General features: G+C 50.0%; 1 protein-coding gene across 5 annotated transcripts in view; it reads left to right on the top strand.

The window, feature by feature from the left end:
- LOC128332934 (myelin-associated glycoprotein-like) overlaps positions 1-20,983 on the top strand; it is a 63,324-nt gene that overhangs the window by 27,961 nt on the left and 14,380 nt on the right. For all 5 annotated transcript variants that reach the window (XR_008310787.1, XM_053267760.1, XM_053267758.1 and 2 more), the window contains 7 exons: positions 10,059-10,211; positions 11,930-12,016; positions 13,301-13,669; positions 15,953-16,249; positions 17,266-17,523; positions 17,943-18,203; positions 19,771-20,058. Coding sequence is in view for 4 of the 5 variants with exons in the window: in XM_053267760.1 (XP_053123735.1) it covers positions 11,968-12,016; positions 13,301-13,669; positions 15,953-16,249; positions 17,266-17,523; positions 17,943-18,203; positions 19,771-20,058 (1,522 nt within the window). In the remaining variant the exon portion in view is untranslated. The remainder of the gene's footprint in view (positions 1-10,058; positions 10,212-11,929; positions 12,017-13,300; positions 13,670-15,952; positions 16,250-17,265; positions 17,524-17,942; positions 18,204-19,770; positions 20,059-20,983) is intronic.

Raw genomic sequence — 20,983 nt, 5'->3', positions numbered from 1 at the left:
GGGGTTGCGGATGCAAATTGATTGGGGAACGTTTCATGGAGAGGTAGTGTGGTGTAGTGGGTGGAGTAGGCTTGAAGAGACCCGAGTTCAAATTCCCGCACAGTTATAAAACTCCCTGGGTGTGCCAGTCTTCCCCTGTCTACCTGACCTACCTCACAGGATTGTTGTGACAAGAAAAAGCAGTAAGCCAGGTCGGTTGCCCTCGGGTCTTTAGAGGAAGGTTGGGATATAAACGTGAGGAATAAATGGACCTAAGCCTAGCTTGCAGCACCACAAACTTGGGCCAATATAGAGGACGAGGGCCCTGGGTGAATCCTGACTTGGTAGGCCATTGTAAAGCATAGTGGTATGTTGCTATCCCTCTCCTGAAACGAACCATGATTCTTTTTATTTTTTTTAAAAAAAGAAAAGTTTAGTGACCGCCTTTTATCTTCACAACAGCCCTGCAAAGGAGGTTAGGCTGCAAGACTGTGACTGTCGCAGGGTCACCCAGGGTGTTTCATGGCTGAGTGGGGAGTTGATCCCAGGTCTCTCCAGTCCTAGTCCAACCACTAAACCACACTGCCTCTCTGGGGAATTCCCCCCCAGTCAATTAGCGTGCACACACACACACAAACACACCCTGCACAGACATGCACACAATCTCTGCAACAGAACCTCCTAGCGGAGAGGTGAGCTAGTCTTGTGGCAGCAAGCATGACTTGTCCCCTTAGCTAAGCAGGGTCCGCCCTGGTTGCATATGAAAGAGAGACTAGAAGTGTGAGCACTGGAAGATATTCCCCTCAGGGGATGGAGCCGCTCTGGGAAGAGCATCTAAGTTCCAAGTTCCCTCCCTGACTTCTCCAAGATAGGGCTGAGAGAGACTCCTGCCTGCAACCTTGGAGAAGCCGCTGCCAGTCTGTGAAGACAATCCTGAGCTAGATGGACCAATGGTCTGACTCCGTATATGGCAGCTTCCTATGTTCCTATGTTCCACTTCTCTTCACCTGCTGCCACCGCCTGCATTTGCCCCAGTCAGACCCACCCCAGGCAGGACCAACAGCCTCCCAGAGTCAGTATCCATGCTTCAAACCTCCTTTCCCCGCTCATCCCTTTTTCTTAAGCCTCCGATTTGCCTTCTCAACCCACCAACCCCAGGGCTCCCTGGCCCTTCCCAGTTACACACCCCGCCTCCCAGCTCCCTCCCCTGCCCGGCCCGACCTCAGCTCAGTTCCCATGCTGTGGGCACCCGTTGCGATAAGATCTCCCTGTGTACGTAACCTGAGCAGATGCCGAGAACCCGCCAGAGGGTAGGAGCTGAAAGAGTCCTGTGCCCACGGCCCCACGAGCCCTGCCAAAAAGCCTTCTGCAGCCTCCCTGGCAGCAATACACAGTCTGAGGCTGGGCAAATTCTGCATTTGGCTTGTATTTTGCTGTACTGTTCTGTATTTTGCTGCATTTTGCAGGAGATGGGGACAGGCCCCTCATTTAGGCAGGCATGGGTTGACCTTTCCATTTCTAGCCAGCTCTTCCTCCAAGGAGCCCAGAGTACATGGTTAGGTTTATCCTCACAACAGCCCTGTGAGGTAGGCTAGGCTGAGAAAGAAGTGACTGGCCCAGAGTCACCCCACCCCACCCCCACAGAATGTCCTGGCTGAATGGAGATTGGAACTCGGGGCTTCTGGTCCAACACTCTACCCACTATGCCACACTGGATCCCGGGGTTTACGCTGCTTATGGCCAGGCCCAAGCCCTGGGGGTAGACGGCAGCCTTGCATTCCCAATCCAAGGCATTTTTACTCGGAAGTAAGCCCTCTCCCATGCATCCAATGGGGCATAGTCAGTGTGCATAGGATTAAGGCCTTTTAAAAAATTGCTTGGCTTTGCCCCAGGCTAGAAGTTCCCAAGTTTGGGTCCCCAGATGCTGTTGGACTACAACTCCCATCATCTCCAGCCACAATGGCCAAAGACCATTAGACACACATAATTTTGCCCTGTTTAATGCCTCCTCTTCTTCCTCATGGCATGCACTGCTTAATTTCTAGGTGGACCGGACATGAAGAGGGGAGGGCTGCTGCACCGTCTCTTTAATCATGGGCTAGAAGAGAGAATTTTGGCAGGTGCAGCTTCGTTCTGCAGGAAAGAGAAAAGCTGTGCCTATTGAAATGCCCTCTTTCGCTCCTTAAAGGGACAGAAGCCTTCTCTTTCTTGTCATCTAGCCACCCTGTTCACTTGTGAGACGAATTGCTTTGTGGCTAAGCCACACCTTCTGATTTGTAAACTTAATCCTAGGCTGGGGAACTGGTTGGGGGCCTCCGTGACAAACGAGAGAGGCTCTCTGCACGCCCTCAGAGGCACTCTCTTCTGTGTTCTTCCTTCCTGCGGTCCAGCACGGAGCCGATGCTGTGTGCTCGTTCGCCCTTAACTATCGGAGGATTAAGTGTTGCAGAGCAGTGTCGGTGTCTCTGATTAAGTATCAGCTGCATCTCAGATGCTGAGGCTCAGGGTGGTCAGGGGGAGGAGGGGAGAGGAAGGTAAGCAAGCCACCGATTAATTGGCCCTAAGGCAGACGCGGGCAAGAGGCTTTGTGAGTTGCTCTGCGGACCGCTCTGAAGCTGTGGGATTCTGACCCAGGATTGGAAGCCCTTTCTTCAAAGGAGGACGGTCTCAGTCAGCACCCAGGAGGTGAGACATGGAAAGCTCCCTGACATCTCAGGGGAAGCCGTCTGCCTGAAACCCTGAAGAGCTGCTACCAGTCAGTGTCTAGGCAATACTGAGCTGGCTGGACCGATGGCCTGACTCAGTAGGCGGCAGTTACCTAGATGCATCGGGAACATCCACAGCTCAGTAGCAGGGCATCTGCGTTGCAAGCAGATGGTCCCAGGTTCAGTCCCTCCAGGTAAGGCTGGGAAAGACTCCTGCCTGAAACCTTGGAGTGCCGCTGCCAGTCAGTGTAGGCAATACCGAGCTGGCTGGACCGATGGTCTGACTTGGGATGAGGCAGCTTCCGATTGCCTCAAAGTCTCGATGGGGTGGAGAAGGGCCACAAAGGGGGACGGCCGGGGAAGGCAGTAAGCTGGGACGGACAAGAGGTGCATTGAAGTGTTAGGTTGCTTTTGTTGTGTGCCTGACGCGAGGGGCGCCCCCCCCCCCGTCCAGGATCAAGCCGGCTCTTGTGCCTCGCTCTGCCACAGAGGCAGGCAAGTGGGTGTCGCCGGCAGCCAATAATCCACAATAGCAGCCTTGTCTTCCTCGCTGCTGCGAATGTTTTGTTGCCTGGTCCTTTCCAGCTCCGCTCCCCTGACTGGGACTGAGGTGGCACACTCAGTGCTGGCAAAGAGGGCACCTCTGAATCGGGTTGCCGTATCACCTCCGAATCGGATGGCCATGTCGCCTCCGAATCGGGTTGCTGGCAAAGAGGGCGCCTCCGAATTGCCATATCCTGGCTTTCCAAATCCGGATGCCTAATCTGCATATTATGTAAATAGGCTTGAAAATGATTTTTGAGCAGAGGAGTGACTGCATGTTTTTGCTCCATAATTCCGTTCCTACGAGGGCTAGAGCTTGGCTTTTTTTTAATTTTAATTTTTTTTTTAATGAAAGCTGGAATCTGGTGGGCTAAGCAATGTGGGTGAGATGCTTGAAATCCGGGAGAAATCCAGAATTCCGGGGGGTATGGCAACTCAGAAAAGGGGCCACACACTGCAACTAGGGTTGCCATGTCCCCCGGAATTTAAGGTAGCCCCCGGATTTTGGCTCCTCCACCCGGCTGCTAAATTCCACCCGGATTTACACGGATTTCAAATGTGCTGCCCGGGATTGCCCAGATTTTACTCTGGATCCAGTCACATAGGAGGGCAGAGAAGGAGGGGGAAAGTATACACATCTGTCAAATAAATAAATAAATAAAACATGCAAATTGGTTGCCACATAATTGGCATAATATGCAAATCAGGCCACTCAGATCTGGGAAACTTGGATATGGCAACCCTAAGTCTGCGCCATGACGACTGGCAGGGGTGTCGTTAGGTGGTGGCCCCATGGGGCACAGGCCCCCAGTGAATGGCTCATGGCCCCGAATCTTATCAGCCACCTCTCTCCTCCACGGCCTCTTCCAGAAAGGAAGCACCGCAGTAGAGGCTCCTGCACAGAGCAGGAGAGGGTGCTCCGTGTTGTTAGAATTTTTTTAAAAAATTAAAAAATAAAACACATAGTTGATCTTTTGGGATGGTGGTATGATTGAGTCAAATTATCAAGAGGGGGGCTGTGGTGGGCCCAGGCCCCAAATCTGTTAAGTGCCTAGCAATGCCCCTGACGACCAGGCCCGGCCTTCCCCGGGCAGCCATTTTGATCTGTGGTGCTCGTCCCCTTGGAGGTTTCTTCCTTCTCTTTCCAAGGAGCTGGTTGGGTTCTAGTTGTGTTAGGCAACCCAACTGAAAATATGACATTAAAAACAGACGCCAAGCTGGTTTTGGACTACAACTCCCATAATCCCCAGCCACAGTGGCCAATAGCCAGGGATTATGGGAGTTGTAGGCCAACAGCTGCAGGCAGGCCGAAGTTGAGCAGGCCTGGTGTAGACAATACTGAGCTAGATGGACCAACGGTCTCACTCGGTATATGGCAGCTTCCTATATTCCTATGCTCCTATGTTTATATCATAGTATAATTGGTAACTGCAGACGTGAGAATACAGTGGTTTATTTTAGAACCTTTTAAAAAGCAAACAAACTAGCCAAAAGCAATTGAGCAAGTGGTTAACTACAAGCCCGGTTTCTCTTGTTTTCTGGGCGGTGGCAGCATTCACTATTCCTTCTTCCTTTTAAAACAAAATATTTGTGTTTGAGTTGAACAGTGTTTTGCCTGGGCATTCAAGCACCTGCCGCTACCCCTCCAGGGAGCTGTCCAAATGGGCAAATGTGCTACAGTCGGTGTTATTTTTTGCAACAGTCCTCGGAAAGGAGGCTGCATTTGTTTGGGCAAATTTCCCAGCGCAAACGTTTGGCTCCACGCATGGAGAGAATCTTATAGCCAGAGTTAGCGAAAGGGGTCTCAGCAGGCAGGAACTCTAAGCTTGTCTGTAGGATTAGGCAATTGTATTGTTCTCCCTGCCCATTAAGGATTTGCCAGATCTTTAGAGCTGCTTAGGCAGGAAGGAAGCTTTGGTGGCAAAACCTTCCACAAGACCAGCAGATGGAGATTCTCTCTCCTAGCTAGAAGGGGTTGCACAACTCATAAAACCAATTCTATTGTACAGCATGCCAGGAGGAGAGGGGATATAGGTTAGGGGTATGTACGAGGTGGGACTATGATTCTTCTATTTATTTATTTATTATTTTATTCCTTACATTTATATCCCGCTCTTCCTCCAAGGAGCTCAGAGTGGTGTACATGTTTATTTTTATCCTCACAACAACCCTGTGAGGTAGGTTAGGCTGAGAGATACATGACTGGCCCAGAGTCACCCAGTGAGTGTCATGGCTGAATGGGGATTCGAATTTGGGACTTCCCGGTCGTAGTCCAACACTCTAACCACTACACTATGCTGGCTTGAAGAACCTTGCAGGATCATGCCCAAGGCCTATCTAGTTCAGCACCATGTTATTGTTATTTTTACTTTTTGTCCAATGGACCCGCGGTTCTGCCCCCCAACCCTGCTCTCCTGTCCGAATTTGGATTTAATGGGGAGCAGGGAGCCTGCAGTCAATGAGACTGCAGAGAAGAAGGGGAACTGGCTATGAGGGCTTCCTTCTTGCATGAAAGACAGCCCGCACAGCCAATCACAGCCAGGGAGAGGGAGGAACTCTGGTTGAAGGGAACGCAGCCTGTGGTTCAGAATTTGGCTGTAAAGCAGGCTGCGTTGAACTTCGGATCGGGGCGATGAAACTCACTACAACCCACGGGTTCCCATTGAAAGATGACCTCAGGTCACTCACGTCACCAAACCAGAGTTGCACACATTCAGATGTAACGGCTTGGAAACCTCTGGCCCCTTAAACTCCAGTTCTGTGTTAGGTGCGTATGTGGCCTCTGCCTCTACTCCTAACGTTTCTAGTGGTCAAAAGGAATTATGAGTGTTAAGAGTTGATGCTTATAGAGTCCCACCTCCAACATGGATAACCAGAATGCACAGGTGTGTTGCAGCGGTAAAAGAGGTGGGTGCAAATTGCAAGAACATTCTCCTCTGAAGTCCCACCTGGTTGCATATGAATGGGAGACTAGAAGTGTGAGCACTGGAAGATATTCTCCTCAGGGGATGAAGCCGCTCTGGGAAGAGCAGAAGGTTCCAAGTTCCCTCCCTGGCATCTCCAAGATAGAGCTGAGAGAGTTTCCTGCCTGCAACCTTGGAGAAGCCGCTGCCAGTCTGTGAAGACAATACTGAGCTAGATAGACCAATGGTCTGACTCAGTATATGGCAGTTTCCTATGTCGCTTTTCAAAAGCCCCAAAGTGCTTTGAAGCCTCCAAAGCAGTATGCAAGAGCTCAGTATTGGGTCCTGCCATACTTCTTTGGCAAGACTTTGGCAAAGGGAGGAGATCTGGTCTTGTGGTAGCAGGCATGAATTGTCCACTTTGCTAAGCAGGGTCTGCCCTGGTTTGCATTTGAATGAGAGAGAAAGACCTGGGTCTCACAATCCGTTAGTGGCAGGGAGCAGAGAGGGAGCCCTGGGTGGCCGGATCGGCTGTGCACACGATTGCTGACTCCAAGACAGAGCTGGCGAGACCCCCGGAGCTGGGAGGTGGATTTTTGCCTCCCCTCCGGGGGTCTCCTCATGAGTAGGTACGGCGCGAAGCCGCACCGCGGCTACTCACGATCTGAAAAACCAGGTGTGCGGAGCGCTCGTTCCGCAAACCTGGTTTGGGGGCAGGGGTTCTTGAGCGGGTTACCCGCTCTAGAACCACTGGGCTTGTAGCCGAGCCTGGTGGTTCTTACGATCTGCAAAAATTGGGCTAGGCTCTCCTAGCCTGATTTTTGCAGATCATGGCAATAGCCCCTATGTGTGCGAGCACTGAAAGATATTCCCCTTTAGGGGATGGTGCTGCTCTGGGAAGAGCATCTGCATGCTTGCAGGTAGAAGGTTCCCAGTTCCCTCCCTGACAGCATTTCCAAGATGGGACTGAGAGAGACTCCTGCCTGCAACCTTGGAGAAGCCTCTGCCAGTGTGGGTAGACCAGGTCTGCTCAGCCCCCCACAGCTGTTTTTGGACTACAACTCCTATAATCACCAGCCATAGTGGCCAATAGCCAGGAATTATGGGAGTTGTAGGCCAACATCTTCAGGAGGGCTGATGTTGTGCAGCCCTGGTGTAGACAATACTGAGCCAGATGGACCAATGGTCTGACTCGGTATAAGGCAACTTCCTGAGTTCCTGTTCTCGTTGATGTTCTCGTTGCTTTTCCATCAGGGCCCCTAGTATGTAGAGAAGCCCTCTTCAGCTTAGAAGGCTGTTTTGCCTCTGAATCTTTGAACTAGGGATGCTGAGAGTGACACAGTATCCTGTTTCTGGGACTCATTATAGTATCCAATGTCCGACCGCTTGGAATCAAGCTGAGCTTTGAAGTTGCAGGGTTACCTATCACATTCTCACCAAGTTTCTCGGATTTTGGTATAGCCAGCCAAGTGTCTGCATGGGAAATAAGCCACCCTGTAAGCTTTATGTTTGTAGGGATCCCACCCCATGTTTTCACCACTGGAAATCCAATGCTCGATTATTATTGTCTTTTCATTACTATCTTACTTTGACCTTCTTCCAAAGAGCTCAGGGTGGTGCACATGGCTTTCCATATTGGCGTCCTCCTGAACTTGGTGGTAGCTTTCCTCCTTCTTGATATACATTCCAATTGAGCTTCTATTATTGTGATTTTAAATAGGATTCATGCTTTCTGGGGCGATTTGACCCTCCTGACTTCCCCTTTCAGCTTCCTTTTTACCAATCCCCCCATTTTTGTGCTCTTCTGAAATGCTCCTTTCCTCTTCTTGGCAATGTTCCTCTAACATATAAGCCGAATTGGACCACACTATGGTCACTGCTCCCGCTATATCTTTGCTTTCATTAGCAACCAAGCACTCCAGCTCACCCATCTTGCTTGGAGGCTTCTGGCATTGGTATATAAACACCTATACATCAATTCTCTGACCTGGCGTTGCCGTGTGCTATCTCCCTTATTTGACCTTTAAAAAATGCAACATATTTTTATACCGCCCAAAACTCACATCTCTGGGCGGTTTACAACGAGCAAACTTTCTAACCAGCTGCCAGATGCTTCTGTCTGCTCTACTCCTGGTTCTGCTTTGCCCTCTTCACACTCTTAACCTCTGCCCCACACTCCGTAACCCAGATGGACAGGAAAGCTCACTGAAAGTCAGCAACTGGTTTTTTGTTTTGTTTTTTAAAAGAGCACTGCTTGATTCATTTCCCTGGACTGCCTGTGGCTGATCTTCCTGTTCTAAGAGAAATGGCTAATGGCCAACCATTCCTTTGTTAGGTAGATTGCAATTTAATGTTCAGCAGGATGGAAGCCATCCAGTGGTGAGGAGAATCTCTCTGCATTGGAATGAGATACCCATCATGTGGAATACAAACAAACTCCCCAATAAGGCTAAGTGTTGGGGTACAGGGGTGTGTGAGAGAGAAAGTGGGGGGAGAGGGAGAGGGAACACAAATGAACAGCAATCTGAAATTTGGGACCAAAGGTCAATAGGAGCATCAGGAGAACGTAGGAAGTTGGCTTATACCCTTGGTCCATCTAGCTCAGTATTATCTACACAGACTGGCAGCGTCTTCTCCAAGGTTACAGGCAAGAGTTTCTCTCATCCCTATCTTGGAGATGCTAAGGAAGGAACTTGGAACCTTCTGCTCTTCCCAGAGCAGCCCCATCCCCTAAGGGGAATCTCTCACAGTGCTCACACATGTAGACTCCCATTCAAATCCAAACCAGGTGGACCCTACTTAGCAAAGGGGACAATTCATGCTTGCTACCACAAAACCAGCTCTCCTCCCACAGAAGTGTGTTTGACAGTAGCTCAAAGGGCTGTGTTTGGGGCTGAAAAGCTCCTTCAGGAGTTGGGCCTTTCCGTTAATTAGCCAGGATGTCTAAATGGAGCCTCCATGTTCAGAGGCAAGAAACCATTGAAGACTAGTTGGGAGGGGTGTTTAGTAGCAGAAGAAATCTACTATCTTCAAGACCTGTCTGAGGGCTTCCTGGAGGCCCTGGCTAGTCATCTGAGGACCACTTGGAGAAGCAAGAGGCTGGATAGGATGGGGTTTGGGTCAGAAAATGCAGGGCTGTTACGAGGGCACTCAGGAGGAATGAAGCAGCAGGGAAAGGAGTCACACAGGAAATAACCCTGGGCCAAATCTCTACTCTCATGTCCAGGAGAATCAGTTCCCCCATGAGTGTGATACTGGAGTTCTCAAGCTTGAGTCCTCAGATGCTGTTTGACTGCATGATCTGAGCCTTTTTTCGGAAGGGCTGTATAGAAATCGAATGAATGAATGAATAATGAATGATGATGGGAATTGTCCAGCAACACTTTGGGCCAGAGGTAGGCAACCTTGGGTCTCTAGCTGTTGTTGAACCACAACTCCCATCATCCCCAGCCACCAATGATTGTAGCTGGGGGTGGTGGGAGTTGTAGTCCAATAACGTCTGGAGACCCAAGCTCAAGAGGAGAACTGGTCTTGTGGTAGCAAACATGACTTGTCCCCTTAGCTAAGCAGGGTATGCCCTGGTTACATATGAATGGGGGACTAGAAATATGAGTCTTAGGATATTCCCCTCAGGGGATGGAGCCGCTCTGAGAAGAGCAGAAGGTTTCAAGTTCCCTCCCTGGCAGCATCTCCAAGATAGGGCTGAGAGAGATTCCTGCCTGCAACTTTGGAGAAGCCGCTGCCAGTCTGTGAAGACAATACTGAGCTAGATAGACCAACGGTCTGACTCAGTACAGGGCAGCTTCCTATGTTCCCGCATTCCTAACCCCGCTGCTATGCAGTTACGTTGCCACTTGACATACGAGGTGACCTTCAGTTTCAGGGAAAGGACCATGCCTTGCTAACATGATGGCGTTTCCCCATTCAGCTTGGCCGGCGTGGAATCCGCTGCCATCCGAGAGCTGTTGCTCTGAGGATCTTCTGTTTGGGACCCAGCTCATCCCCAGACGATCCGAACGCCCTTGAGTGAGTCAAAGATTCCCTGAGGCTATTCACTTCTCCAGCACCGCCAGGAACGTGGGTGAGTGGGGCACCGGCTGGGATCCGTTTGCGAGCCGGCTTCTCCTGCCTGACGTGCTGGCTGACCTTTTCTTTCTCTGCATGGTGCTTATTTGCTTGCAAATGTATTTGCTTTCTTTGCACATCACCAAGAAGGGTGAGAATGTAATCCAGCTATAGAGAGAGGAGGAGGAAGAGGAGGAAAACTGGTCTTGTGTGGTAAGTAAAGTAAAGTTGTGCCGTCGAGTGGTGTCAACTCCTGGTGACCACAGAGCCCTGTGGTTGTCTTTGGTAGAATACAGGAGGGGCTGACCATTGCCATCTCCCACGCAGTATGAGAGGATGCCTTTCAGCACCTTCCTATGTCACTGCTGCCTGATATAGCTGTTTCCCATAGTTTGGGACTCGTATCAGCGGGGATTCGAAACGGCAACCTCTTGCTCCCTAGGCAAGGTACTTCCCTGCTGCGCCATTAGGTGGCTTACTGTGTGGTAGGCAAGCCTGAATTAAGAATGTAAGAGCAACCCTGCTGGATCAGGCCCAAGACTAATCTAGTCTAGCGGCCTGCTTCACACAGTGGCCCACCAGATGTCTCGGGGTAGCCCACGGGCAAGAGTGATGCCCTTTCTCCTCCTGCTACTCCCCTGCAACTGGTATTTAGAGGCATTTTGCCTCTGGGGCCGGAGATGGCCTATAGCCCTCATTCTAGTAGCCACTGATAACTGAATTGTCCCCTTTGCTAAGCAAGGTCCATCTTGGTTTGCATTTGGATGGGAGACCACATGTGAGCACTGTGAGATATTCCCCGTAGGGGAGGGGTGAGCAACATGTGGCTCTCCAGATGTCTCTCTGGTCCTACTCCAGCACTCTAACCACTACACTACGCTGGCTCAAATTCAGCTGGTAACGCTTTCCTCAGCACTTCATCTGCTTACGGGGAAAAGCCTTGCCTGCTGGATTTCTGCATATCAGTCAAAAGCATAGGAGCCTGGCAAAGACACAAAAGTAAAAAGATGGCTGCCCTAGAAACCAAGTTGGATGAGTCCAGTACCAGCTCTGCTATTGCCAGAAGGGGATATATATGCATCTATTTGTGCTCCGCAGACAATAGCTAAATGCACACAGTGCCACATCGCCCTCTGCTGGCACCTGTAAGCAAAGCAACTGGTGTCCTTCCCGAACTCAAAACCTTGCGTATACACTTAATACCGTGCATGGTGCATCTCTACACGAGTAAAGGTTGTGATCATGGCAGCAAGTCCCATCCACTCCTTGTTCATATATACAACACAGTGTATAGGGGCTGTGTCCACCGACTGGCCCTAATCCATGGTTTGGCTGGGCATCAGCTGCACACATCGTTACAATGTGTGCCTAACACAGGGCTAACAGACAGCAAGAATGGCTAACAGACAGCAAGGATGCTCCAGTGCAGCGGGAGAGCAGCCTAGCATAACTTCCCAACTATCTGCCCCACTGCAGCAGGGAAGCAGCCATTCCTGATGCTGTCCCCTTTCCCCAGGTAGTCTTCTGCGCCACCCAGAAATATGTCCCTGAAGGTTGTGCAGCCTTCGAGGATGTCTTTGCAGCCAATGTGTGCACACCCAACCATGCCATCCTGTCTGTAGCAATCTATTGCTGCTACCTCTCGAAGATGAGCATTATCCTGAGTGCTTGATTGTTCCAAAGAGCCGTCGTCCTTCTCTTTGACGTTAATCTGCTTCTTCTTCTTTCCCTCAGGCCAATCTTCTTGTCACCGCTGTCCTTCACAAATTAGCATGGCGCTCTTCCACAAGGCTTTCCCAATCTTCTGGATGCTGTTAGAAGGTATTTTGTGGCATTCTGCCACATTCTCCCAGCTTGTGTCCCATGTGACTCACCAAGGCAAACACAGCCCACCAGATAGGTGTAGTGGTCCTCCAGAAGCATGATAAGCCTCCTGGAATTCTGCTGCCTGCAGGTCGTCATTGCACAATGGTGGGCTCATTCGGCATAGTAAGTCCCATGCGGTGCTGATCTACTCTAGAAGGATCTATGCACAAGGCTCAAGTGAAATGTCCATGATTCTATGCTGTAGTGGTTTGCTGCCCTGAGCAGTGCCCAGAAGACCTCCGAAATCCCTTCCAAATCTTAACATTTTATTATTCTGAAGGGGGGCCTGGGGGTCTGTCCGCCCTACCTTTTGCAACACCCCCACCCTCAGCTGTTGTTTTTAGAAAGCTCCAGGGAGCATGATTGGGCTGAAATTGGGGGATCAGAAGGTGGGGCTTATGGATTAAAGGCCCTCTGCCTTTCCCACAACAATTCAAGCATTGTCTGAGCGGATAGATCTAGAGCCAGCCCACTAATGAGGCACAGTGAAGGAACTGCCTCAGGCGGCAGACTGGCTGAGGCAGCAGATTGATGGAGGATGCGGGGCATTGTGTTGTGTTAAATGAAGAGAAGGTAGAAGAGAAGCCACAGCCTCCATTGCAGCAGCAGAAAAATGGAAGTGCAAGAAATAATCCGCAATCCCGTCCTCTCTAATAAAGAATAGTTATGAAAATAATAATGATAATCAATACTGTCTTCTCTTTCAAAAAATGATAGAAAATCATGGGTAAAGCAGACTTTCCTAGAAAGGGCTGTCCATGGTGCTGAAATGAAAATATATGTATCCCCCTGCCATACTTTGGTGGGGGGCAGCATGAGGCCCATTTGCACATTATGTTCAACACTCGTGAACATACAAGTGTGGGTACAGATCTGTACACAGGTGCAGTCATTCACATGTTATGTTGAACACAGGCACAGAAGCACCCTTCCTATCTGCACCATGCATTTGAAGGGCCCGTATTCAGGTTCACTTTTAAAATGAACACAGGTACAGTCATTCACACAACCATATGTACGAGTGTACAGACATCTGTACACTTGTACAGTGTCATGTCTGAATCGGGCTAGGGAACACTCTGATTCTGAACCAGAAACAGGAACGTTTATGATTTGGAAGTAGGAGACAGAACGGAGACCTGAATGTGTATGAATGAAGCAAGCGGTGGAGAGTAAATCTGCTCTTCCTTCACAACTGTTACAATTCCGGTCACCCCCTTTTCCGCCTCTCATGCACAGGGGTTCTGGCTGGACCATGGAGTGCCTGGATGCCTTCTGAGATTTCAGCCTTCGAGGGGACCTGCGTGGTCATCCCGTGCCGCTTCAGCTACCCGGATGAGCTCCGCCCATCGGCCGTGCATGGCATCTGGTACTTCAACAGCCCGTACCCCAAGAACTACCCACCTGTGGTCTACAAGTCTCGCACCAACATTGTCCACGAGAGCTACATGGGGCGCACCCGGCTGCTGGGAGACCTGATTTTCCGTAACTGCACTCTGCAGATCTCCCGCCTCAGTCCTGAGCTCACAGGCAAATATTACTTCCGTGGGGACCTGGGCGGCTACAATCAGTACACCTATCCAGAGCACAGTAACCTCAAGATCATCAGTGAGTACTGGGCAATGCCACTGGGTGGTGCCAGTTCTGATCCCTGGGAAATAAATCCTGGTCCTTTCTTCTGTTGTTGGGGTGTGCACAGAACCGCTCTGGGTAGTTCGGTTCAAATTCGAGCTGAATTCGAACCAAACTGGTTCATTAGAACCAGCTGGCAGTTTGTTTTCTTGCACTAGACCTGGGTTGAGCTGGTTTGGTCCAGTTCTACATGCTTGCAAGGGGAATCCCACCTTTGCAGCGGGGTGCGGTCCGATTCGAGCTCGAACCGGTCAAACCGAGCCAGTTCGAAACAAACCTAGTTCAATTTGAACCGGTTCCGCACATCTCTGTTATGTTGCTGGAAGGGGCGGTATTGCTCTTTGCTGCAAACAGCCACTTTGGGGGCAAATACTACTTGTAACACTTGCTAAATGAGCAAAGAGGCACTTTTTAAAGTCGTGATTCTCTTATATTTATCAGGAGGAGAGCAACTGGCCCTCTCCCACCCCAGCACAGCATCGGTAGTTGTTGCTGGCATCTACTTTGTGTTCCTTTTTGGATTCTGAGCCCCTTGGGGACAGGGAAGCAACTTTATTTACTGTTTCTCTATATAAACCGCTTTGAGAACTTGGTTGAAAAGTGGCATATAAATATCCATAGTCATTCATAGTCATTACTTGAAAGACATGATCTTCAGGGGTAAAGCAGTGCAGGGGGAGATGTTAAATCTTCCCACATGGCTCACCACAATCCCAAGCCAGGACAGGGCCCCATAGCTGCTCTTTATTTTAAAAAGTCATTTTAAATTCACCACACACATACCCATGAACTGGATACATCCAACTGCACTGATTGCAGGGCAAGATGGGAAATAATGATGGATTGCCGCTGTGATCTTCCCTGTTTTTCAAGTGGGGCCCACCTTAGCAAAAAGCCTTCAGAGTGAGAGCCATTTCTCAGTATGCTGACCTCCGTGCAGTGCTGCCTTTCCCCTAGCACCAGTGGGGCCCCTTTAAGAGAAACGGAGCCCTGTCAAGCCCCAGCGCCATCTTGGAAGGTGTGCACAGATCCCTGGGAAGTGTAGTCCTTCCCAGCATCATCTTAGAGCATGATGAGGAAAGTGGCAGAAAAGTTTCCCAGCTCTCTGTGGGCACCTTCCAAAATGGTGCTGGGGCTTGAGAAGGCTCTCTTTGCCTTAAAGGAGCCTCACCAGCACTAAGCAAAGCACAGAAGCATGGGGTGAGAAACAGTTGCTTCTATGTGGTGCTCAAAGGGCTATACAGAGTGCTTAGTTTGGGCCTAAGCATCACATACACCTAATAAGCAGTGTGTCGGGGAGCTGCACTTAAGGTCAAAGGGAGACACTCTGAACTAGTGATTTTCAGAGGAACTTGACCACCATTCCTGATCTTCTCATTAATGCATCCCTGACAAGCTTCCAAGGAACCCCAGGGATTCATCCGTGAGAAGGTCAGTAATGATAGGAACAAAGGAACATAGGAAGCTGCCATATACTGAGTCAGACCATTGGTCCATCTAGCTCAGTATTGTCTACACAGACTAGCAGTGGCTTCTCCAAGGTTGCAGGCAGGAGTCTCTCTCAGCCCTATCTTGGAGATGCTGCCAGGGAGGGAACTTGGAACCTTCTGCTCTTCCCAGAGTGGCTCCATCCCCTAAGGGGAATATCTTGCAGTGCTCACACTTCTAGTCTCCCATTCAAATGCAACCAGGGTGAACCCTGCTTAGCTAAGGGGACAAGTCATGCTTCATACCACAAGACCAACTCTCCTCCTCCGTCTCCAGATGGACAAGCTTTCAGGAGGGGGGTGGGATCAAGTGGTGAGGCCCTTTGAACTGCAGAAGAATGCAAGAGTGTGGGAGGAGAGCTGGTCTGGTGGCAGCGAGCATGAATTGTCCTCTTGGCTAAGCAGGATCTGCCCTGGTTTGCATTTAGATGGGTGACTGCATTTGAGCTCTACTGTAACAACAACAACAAATATTTACATACCTCTTTTCAACAAGTTTCCAAAGCGGTTTACACAGAGAAATAATAAATAAATAAGATGGATCCCTGTCCCCAAAGGGCTCACACTCTAAAAAGAAACACAAGATAGACGCCAGCAACAGTCACTGGAGGTACTGTGCTGGGGGTGGATAGGGCCAGTTAAGATATTTAAGATATTTCCCTTTGGGGATGGGGCCATAGCTCAGTGGAAGAGCATCTGCTTTGCATGCAGAAGGTCCCAGGTTCAATCCCTGACATCTCCACATCATGTATGCCTTTCTTCAATCCTACAGACAAACCCACCATTGTGACCCCCCAGGAAGTGGTTGAGGGGTCAGAGGTGGAGGTGAGCTGCGTGGTGCCAGATAACTGCCCTGAGATGAAGCCTATTGTCTCATGGATGAACCACGATGATCTGGCCGAGAATTCCGTCTACGGACAAGTGAAGGAGAACGGCAGCACCTGGGCCCTGGTCTCCATGCTCAAGTTCCTGCCATCGCGAGAAAACAATGGGCGTGAGGTGGGCTGCAAGGTCACCTACGCCAACACCACTTTCGAATTTGATGGCTTCACCACCCTGGACATCAAATGTGAGTTGGAGTTAAGTGGCTGTCATTGGGGCAGTGTAGCACCTTGGTGCTGGAGATCTCTGGAGCCCCTCCGAAACCAGTGTTGCCCCAAATAAAAAAACCCTACATTCTGCAAAGGGAAGAACCTCTTGGGATGATTCTACAAGAGGGCCTTCTGCAATCAGCTGGAGGCAGAATTAAATCCATGGTCCCAAATGACACTTAATATAGTGTTGTTTTATTCAATGATGAATAAGTCATTTTGAATCCCGCTTTTCCTCCAAAGAGCCCAGAGTACTACATACTTAGGTTTCTCCTTGCAACAACCTTGTGAAGTAGGTTAGGCTAAGAGAGAAGTGACTGGCCCCGAGTCACCCAGCAAATCTCATGGCTGAATGGGGATTTGAACTTGGGTTTCCCCGGTCCTAGTCTAGCACTCTAACCACTGCACCATGTTGGCTATCCCAAGGGCCAAGATCCATCTGTCATGTTTACTGAGCAAAGAGACACCTTTTAAAGTGGTGATTCTCTTACATTTAGCAGGGGGAGAGCAAATGGCCCTATCCAGCCCCAGCACAGCATCCCTCCAGTGGCTGTTGCTGGTGCCTATCTTGTGTTTCTTTATAGATGGTGAGCCCTTTGTGGACAGGGGACCATATTACTTATGTATTATTTATTTTTCTATGTAATCTGCTTTGGGAACTTTTGTTGAAGAGTGGAATATAACTATTCATAGTAAGTACTCAGAAGGAAGTTCCATTCCACAAATGTCCCTTGCAACTTTCATTAGAAACTTCCTCCATGCAGCTTCTGACCCTGTACATTTCTTTCTGTTCAGCACAACTGCAGGTCAGAGTGAATAATTTAATTGCCCCTTAATCAGTTCCTATTTCCTGCCAGGAGAGAGGCTTTAATGAGTGATTTCCTTTAATTATTTTTTTAATTAGCTAATAGATCTATTTTGCAATTAAAGACACAGATGAACTTTCATACCTGAAAATGTGTCCAAAGCTGATCTCCTTGGCTTTCCTCTGCAGACATGCCCCGTATCACACAAGTGAACTCCTCTGTGGAGGTCATACAGGGCACAGACGTCGTCCTGGTGTGCTCCGTGGACAGCAACCCCATGGCTGTGATCTCGTGGCTTAGAGAAGAGGATGTCCTGCATGAGGATGTGGGAGGGAATCTCACCCTGCATCTAGACAACATCACTTACCTAGAGGACGGCATCTACACTTGCGTAGCAGAGAATATCCATGGCAAGGAGAACCATTCTCTGGCCTTGGCTGTGATGTGTGAGTGGCTACAGTCTCTGAACCCTGCAGAGTAGGGCCCCCATGCTGAGAGACAGTATACAGCGTAGAGGTTAAGATATGGACAGGGCATAAAGATGCTGATTTCCCAGTATCTAGACCTGTAATACATTCTGTTCTCATCCAAACAAATGCAAGGGCGTCTGATTTCATTAACTGCAGAGGAGTCAGTGAGACCATTTGATCTTCCCTTTCCGTGCTTCTTGCGAGCTTTGTAAGGAGAATGCGGCGAATCGAGACGTTTGCAAGGGCCGGATCGGTCTCAAAGACCTCCTCAGATGGCGGTGGTGTGGGGGGCGCTGTTTGAAATTTGCTGAGGGTGGCCCTTAGGTGGGAGGTAGAAATGTGGGTGGCCCTTTGGTAGGTGATGCACATCCCCTCTTGGTTTTCCCGCCTTGCAGACGCGCCATGGAAACCTGTCGTGAACGTATCGGTGGTGGCGGTGGAGGGAGAGCCCGTGAGCATCCTTTGCAGCTCGCAGAGCAACCCCGAGCCCACGATCACCATCTACAAGGACAAGAAGGCAGTGACGATGGGGGTCTATCAGAACCAGGTGACGCTGGAGTTCGCATCCGTGTCACACGAGGACGACGGGGAATACTGCTGCATAGCAGAGAACCAGTTTGGCCAGCGCAGCACGGCCTTCAACCTCACTGTGGAGTGTGAGTGCCAACCATGAGCCCGCAAGCACATGATATGACAATGAGGTGATTCCAAGGGTAACGGAATCAGGCCCATTGCCACTATTTCCATGACAGTAGCCCCAAGCAAAATTGATATGGCCTTATAATATGAGACATTCTCTTGCCAATGCGCATGTATACATAAGAACAGCCCTGCTGGATCAGGCCCAAGGCCCATCTAATCCAGCATCCTGTTTCGCACAGTGGCCCACCAGATGCTGCTGGAAGCCTACAGGCTGGAGTTGAGGGCATGCCCTCTCTCCTGCTGTTACTCCCCTGCAACTGGTACTCAGAGGCATCCTGCCTTTGAGGCTGGAGGTAGCCTAGAGCCCTCTGACTAGTAACCATTGGTCTATCAATGAGGGATAACCTCCATGAAGTTATCCAAACCCCTCTTAAAGTCATCCAAACTAGTAGCCACCACCACATCTTGTGGCAGAGAATTCCACAAGTTGATTATGTGTCGTGTGAAAAAGTACTTCTCAACTTGGAATATCAACCTGGAAATTTGCTTATGGCATAAGTGGTAACATGCCTGCCTGATTCTGTTACCCTTGGAATTACCCAACAGTAAGAAAGAACATTCATCTCCGAATGTGCAGAAGGCTTTTCCGCCCGCACTGTGCAGATGCACAATTGAGGCTGCACAACTTTGCCCCTCCTGTAGATGTTGGACTACAACTCCCACAATGCCTGACTATTCGCCACTGTGACTGGAGATGATGGGAGCTCTAGTACAGAAACACATGGAGGGCTGTGTAGCCCCTGGAGCCACACTTCTTCCTTCCCTTCCTTCCTTTCCCTGATGCCCCGCTGGCTTTGGGGGCAGCCAAGACCTTTACAGAAGCTAGGGTTTTTGGATGCCCGGATGTTGCTGTGCTACAACTCCCTTCATCTCCATGATCTGTGGCCATTGTGGCTGGGGATGATGGGAGTTGTAGTCCAAGAGCTGGGGACCCAGCGTCGAGAACTTCTGCATTAAAGGACTACCTTTCCCCTCCCCATCATTCTCACTTGCCTCCCAACATTTTAGAAAAATGCATTTGGTTCTTCAGCAGAGATGTGCATGCAACCAATTTTTTTATTTGTTTCGGTTTCGAATCAAATTTCAAGAATTTGTTTTTAATTAGAATCTGGTCCGAAAATTCGAATCAAATTGGAATTGATTCAATCCTGTCTTGGCGCCTTTTTAACCAACCAGGAGCCCTGAATGGTTTTTTAAAGTTGCCAAACGGCTCTCAAATCAAATTCGAATTGAATTGCCCTTTTAAAGGCTTACCTTATTGCCCCCCCAACCAGCCCCCTTGTCTGATAAGGGGGAGAAGCTGGAGGGTGGCCCAAGCTCTGCTAGAGAGGCAGCAAGCAGTAGGTGGACATTTCTGTATATGTCATATTTGCGATGTCCACCTACTGCTGTGATGGCAATTAACTAGGCAAGGTGCGATGGCGCCTACTCCCTTTGCGCTGTCCACATGCAGCTCTGCTTTCCAGCTGGATCGGGGCCTCTGCTGTACCTCTGCCTCTTTCTCCCTCTCCCTCTCTGCAGTTCCTCCCATTATCCTTCAGGAATCCAAGTGCACCGCTGCACGGGATACCGTGCAGTGCATCTGCGCGGCAAAGTCGAACCCGGAGTCGGTGATCACCTTCGAGCTCCCCACCCGCAACGTGACGGTGAACGAGACCGACCGGGAGTTTGTGTACTCCCAGAAGAACGGCTACACCATCACCAGCATCCTGACCCTGCGCGGGGAGGTCGACTCACAGCTCTACATCGTCTGCTCTGCCCGGAACCTCTACGGCACCAAGAACCAGCAGCTGCAGTTCCACCACTCGAGTGAGAGCCCCAGCAGTACTCTCCTGAGCCTCTGAGGAGTTGCACCACTGGCCCAACATGCTGCCGGTGGTGCCTCTGTTTCTTTCCTGGCTCCACTGCCTCCGTGCTGCTGCCTCTTTGCCCCACTCCTCACCATATTGGCCACAATCCCCATCTCAGCCATGACGTTTCCGTGTTCTGTAATTTCCAGGTGTAGCTCCCCACTTCTTCCAGATCCAGGAAGTTCTAGGGGCAGCCCCTAAACAGGGGTGGGCCTTCCTTGGCTCTCCAGCTCTTTCTGAACTACAACTCCCATCATCCACAGCTTCAGCTGTGGGTGATGGGAGTTGTAGTTCAGCAGCAGCTGGAGAGTCAGGGTGGCCTACCCTGCACGACAGGTTCAGTTTCTTCATGGGAGACTCGTGGTGCTTTTTAAGGTTCTTCTTTAGTTTTTTCCAAACATACCAGCTGGTAGGGGCCCTCCAAGTGTCCTCCATGGATTTGTCTAAGCCCCTTTTAAAGCCATCCAAGCTGGTGGCCATCACCACATTCCATTGGCAAAGAATCCCATAAATTAATTACGCGTGGTGTGAAAAAAGTGCTTCCTTTTGTCGGTCCTAAATTCTCCGACCTTCAGTTTCATGGGATGACCCCTGGTTCTAGTGTTGGGAGAGAGGGAGAGAGATGTCTCTCTGTCCGTGCTCTCTACTGCATCCATCATTCATGATCAATGCTCATTGAAGTCACTTCTTTGGGCCATCAAAAAGCCATTAATGAAGCAGACCCCACAAGCTGCAGGTGGAGGAAACAGATTCAGCTAGATGTTTCCCTTCGGCAATGAACTCATCACCCCGCCTGTTTGGGGGCTAGGCCCTAGAGCAGGGTTTCTTAACCTTGGGCCCCCAGATGTTGATGGACTACAACTCCCATCATCCCCGGCCATGTC

The sequence above is a fragment of the Hemicordylus capensis genome, chromosome 7 (genome assembly GCF_027244095.1).
Source record: "Hemicordylus capensis ecotype Gifberg chromosome 7, rHemCap1.1.pri, whole genome shotgun sequence".
Classification (NCBI taxonomy): Eukaryota; Metazoa; Chordata; class Lepidosauria; order Squamata; family Cordylidae; genus Hemicordylus; species Hemicordylus capensis.
The sequence above is the reverse complement of the archived record's forward strand: the minus strand, read 5'-3'. Positions and strand labels throughout refer to the sequence as shown.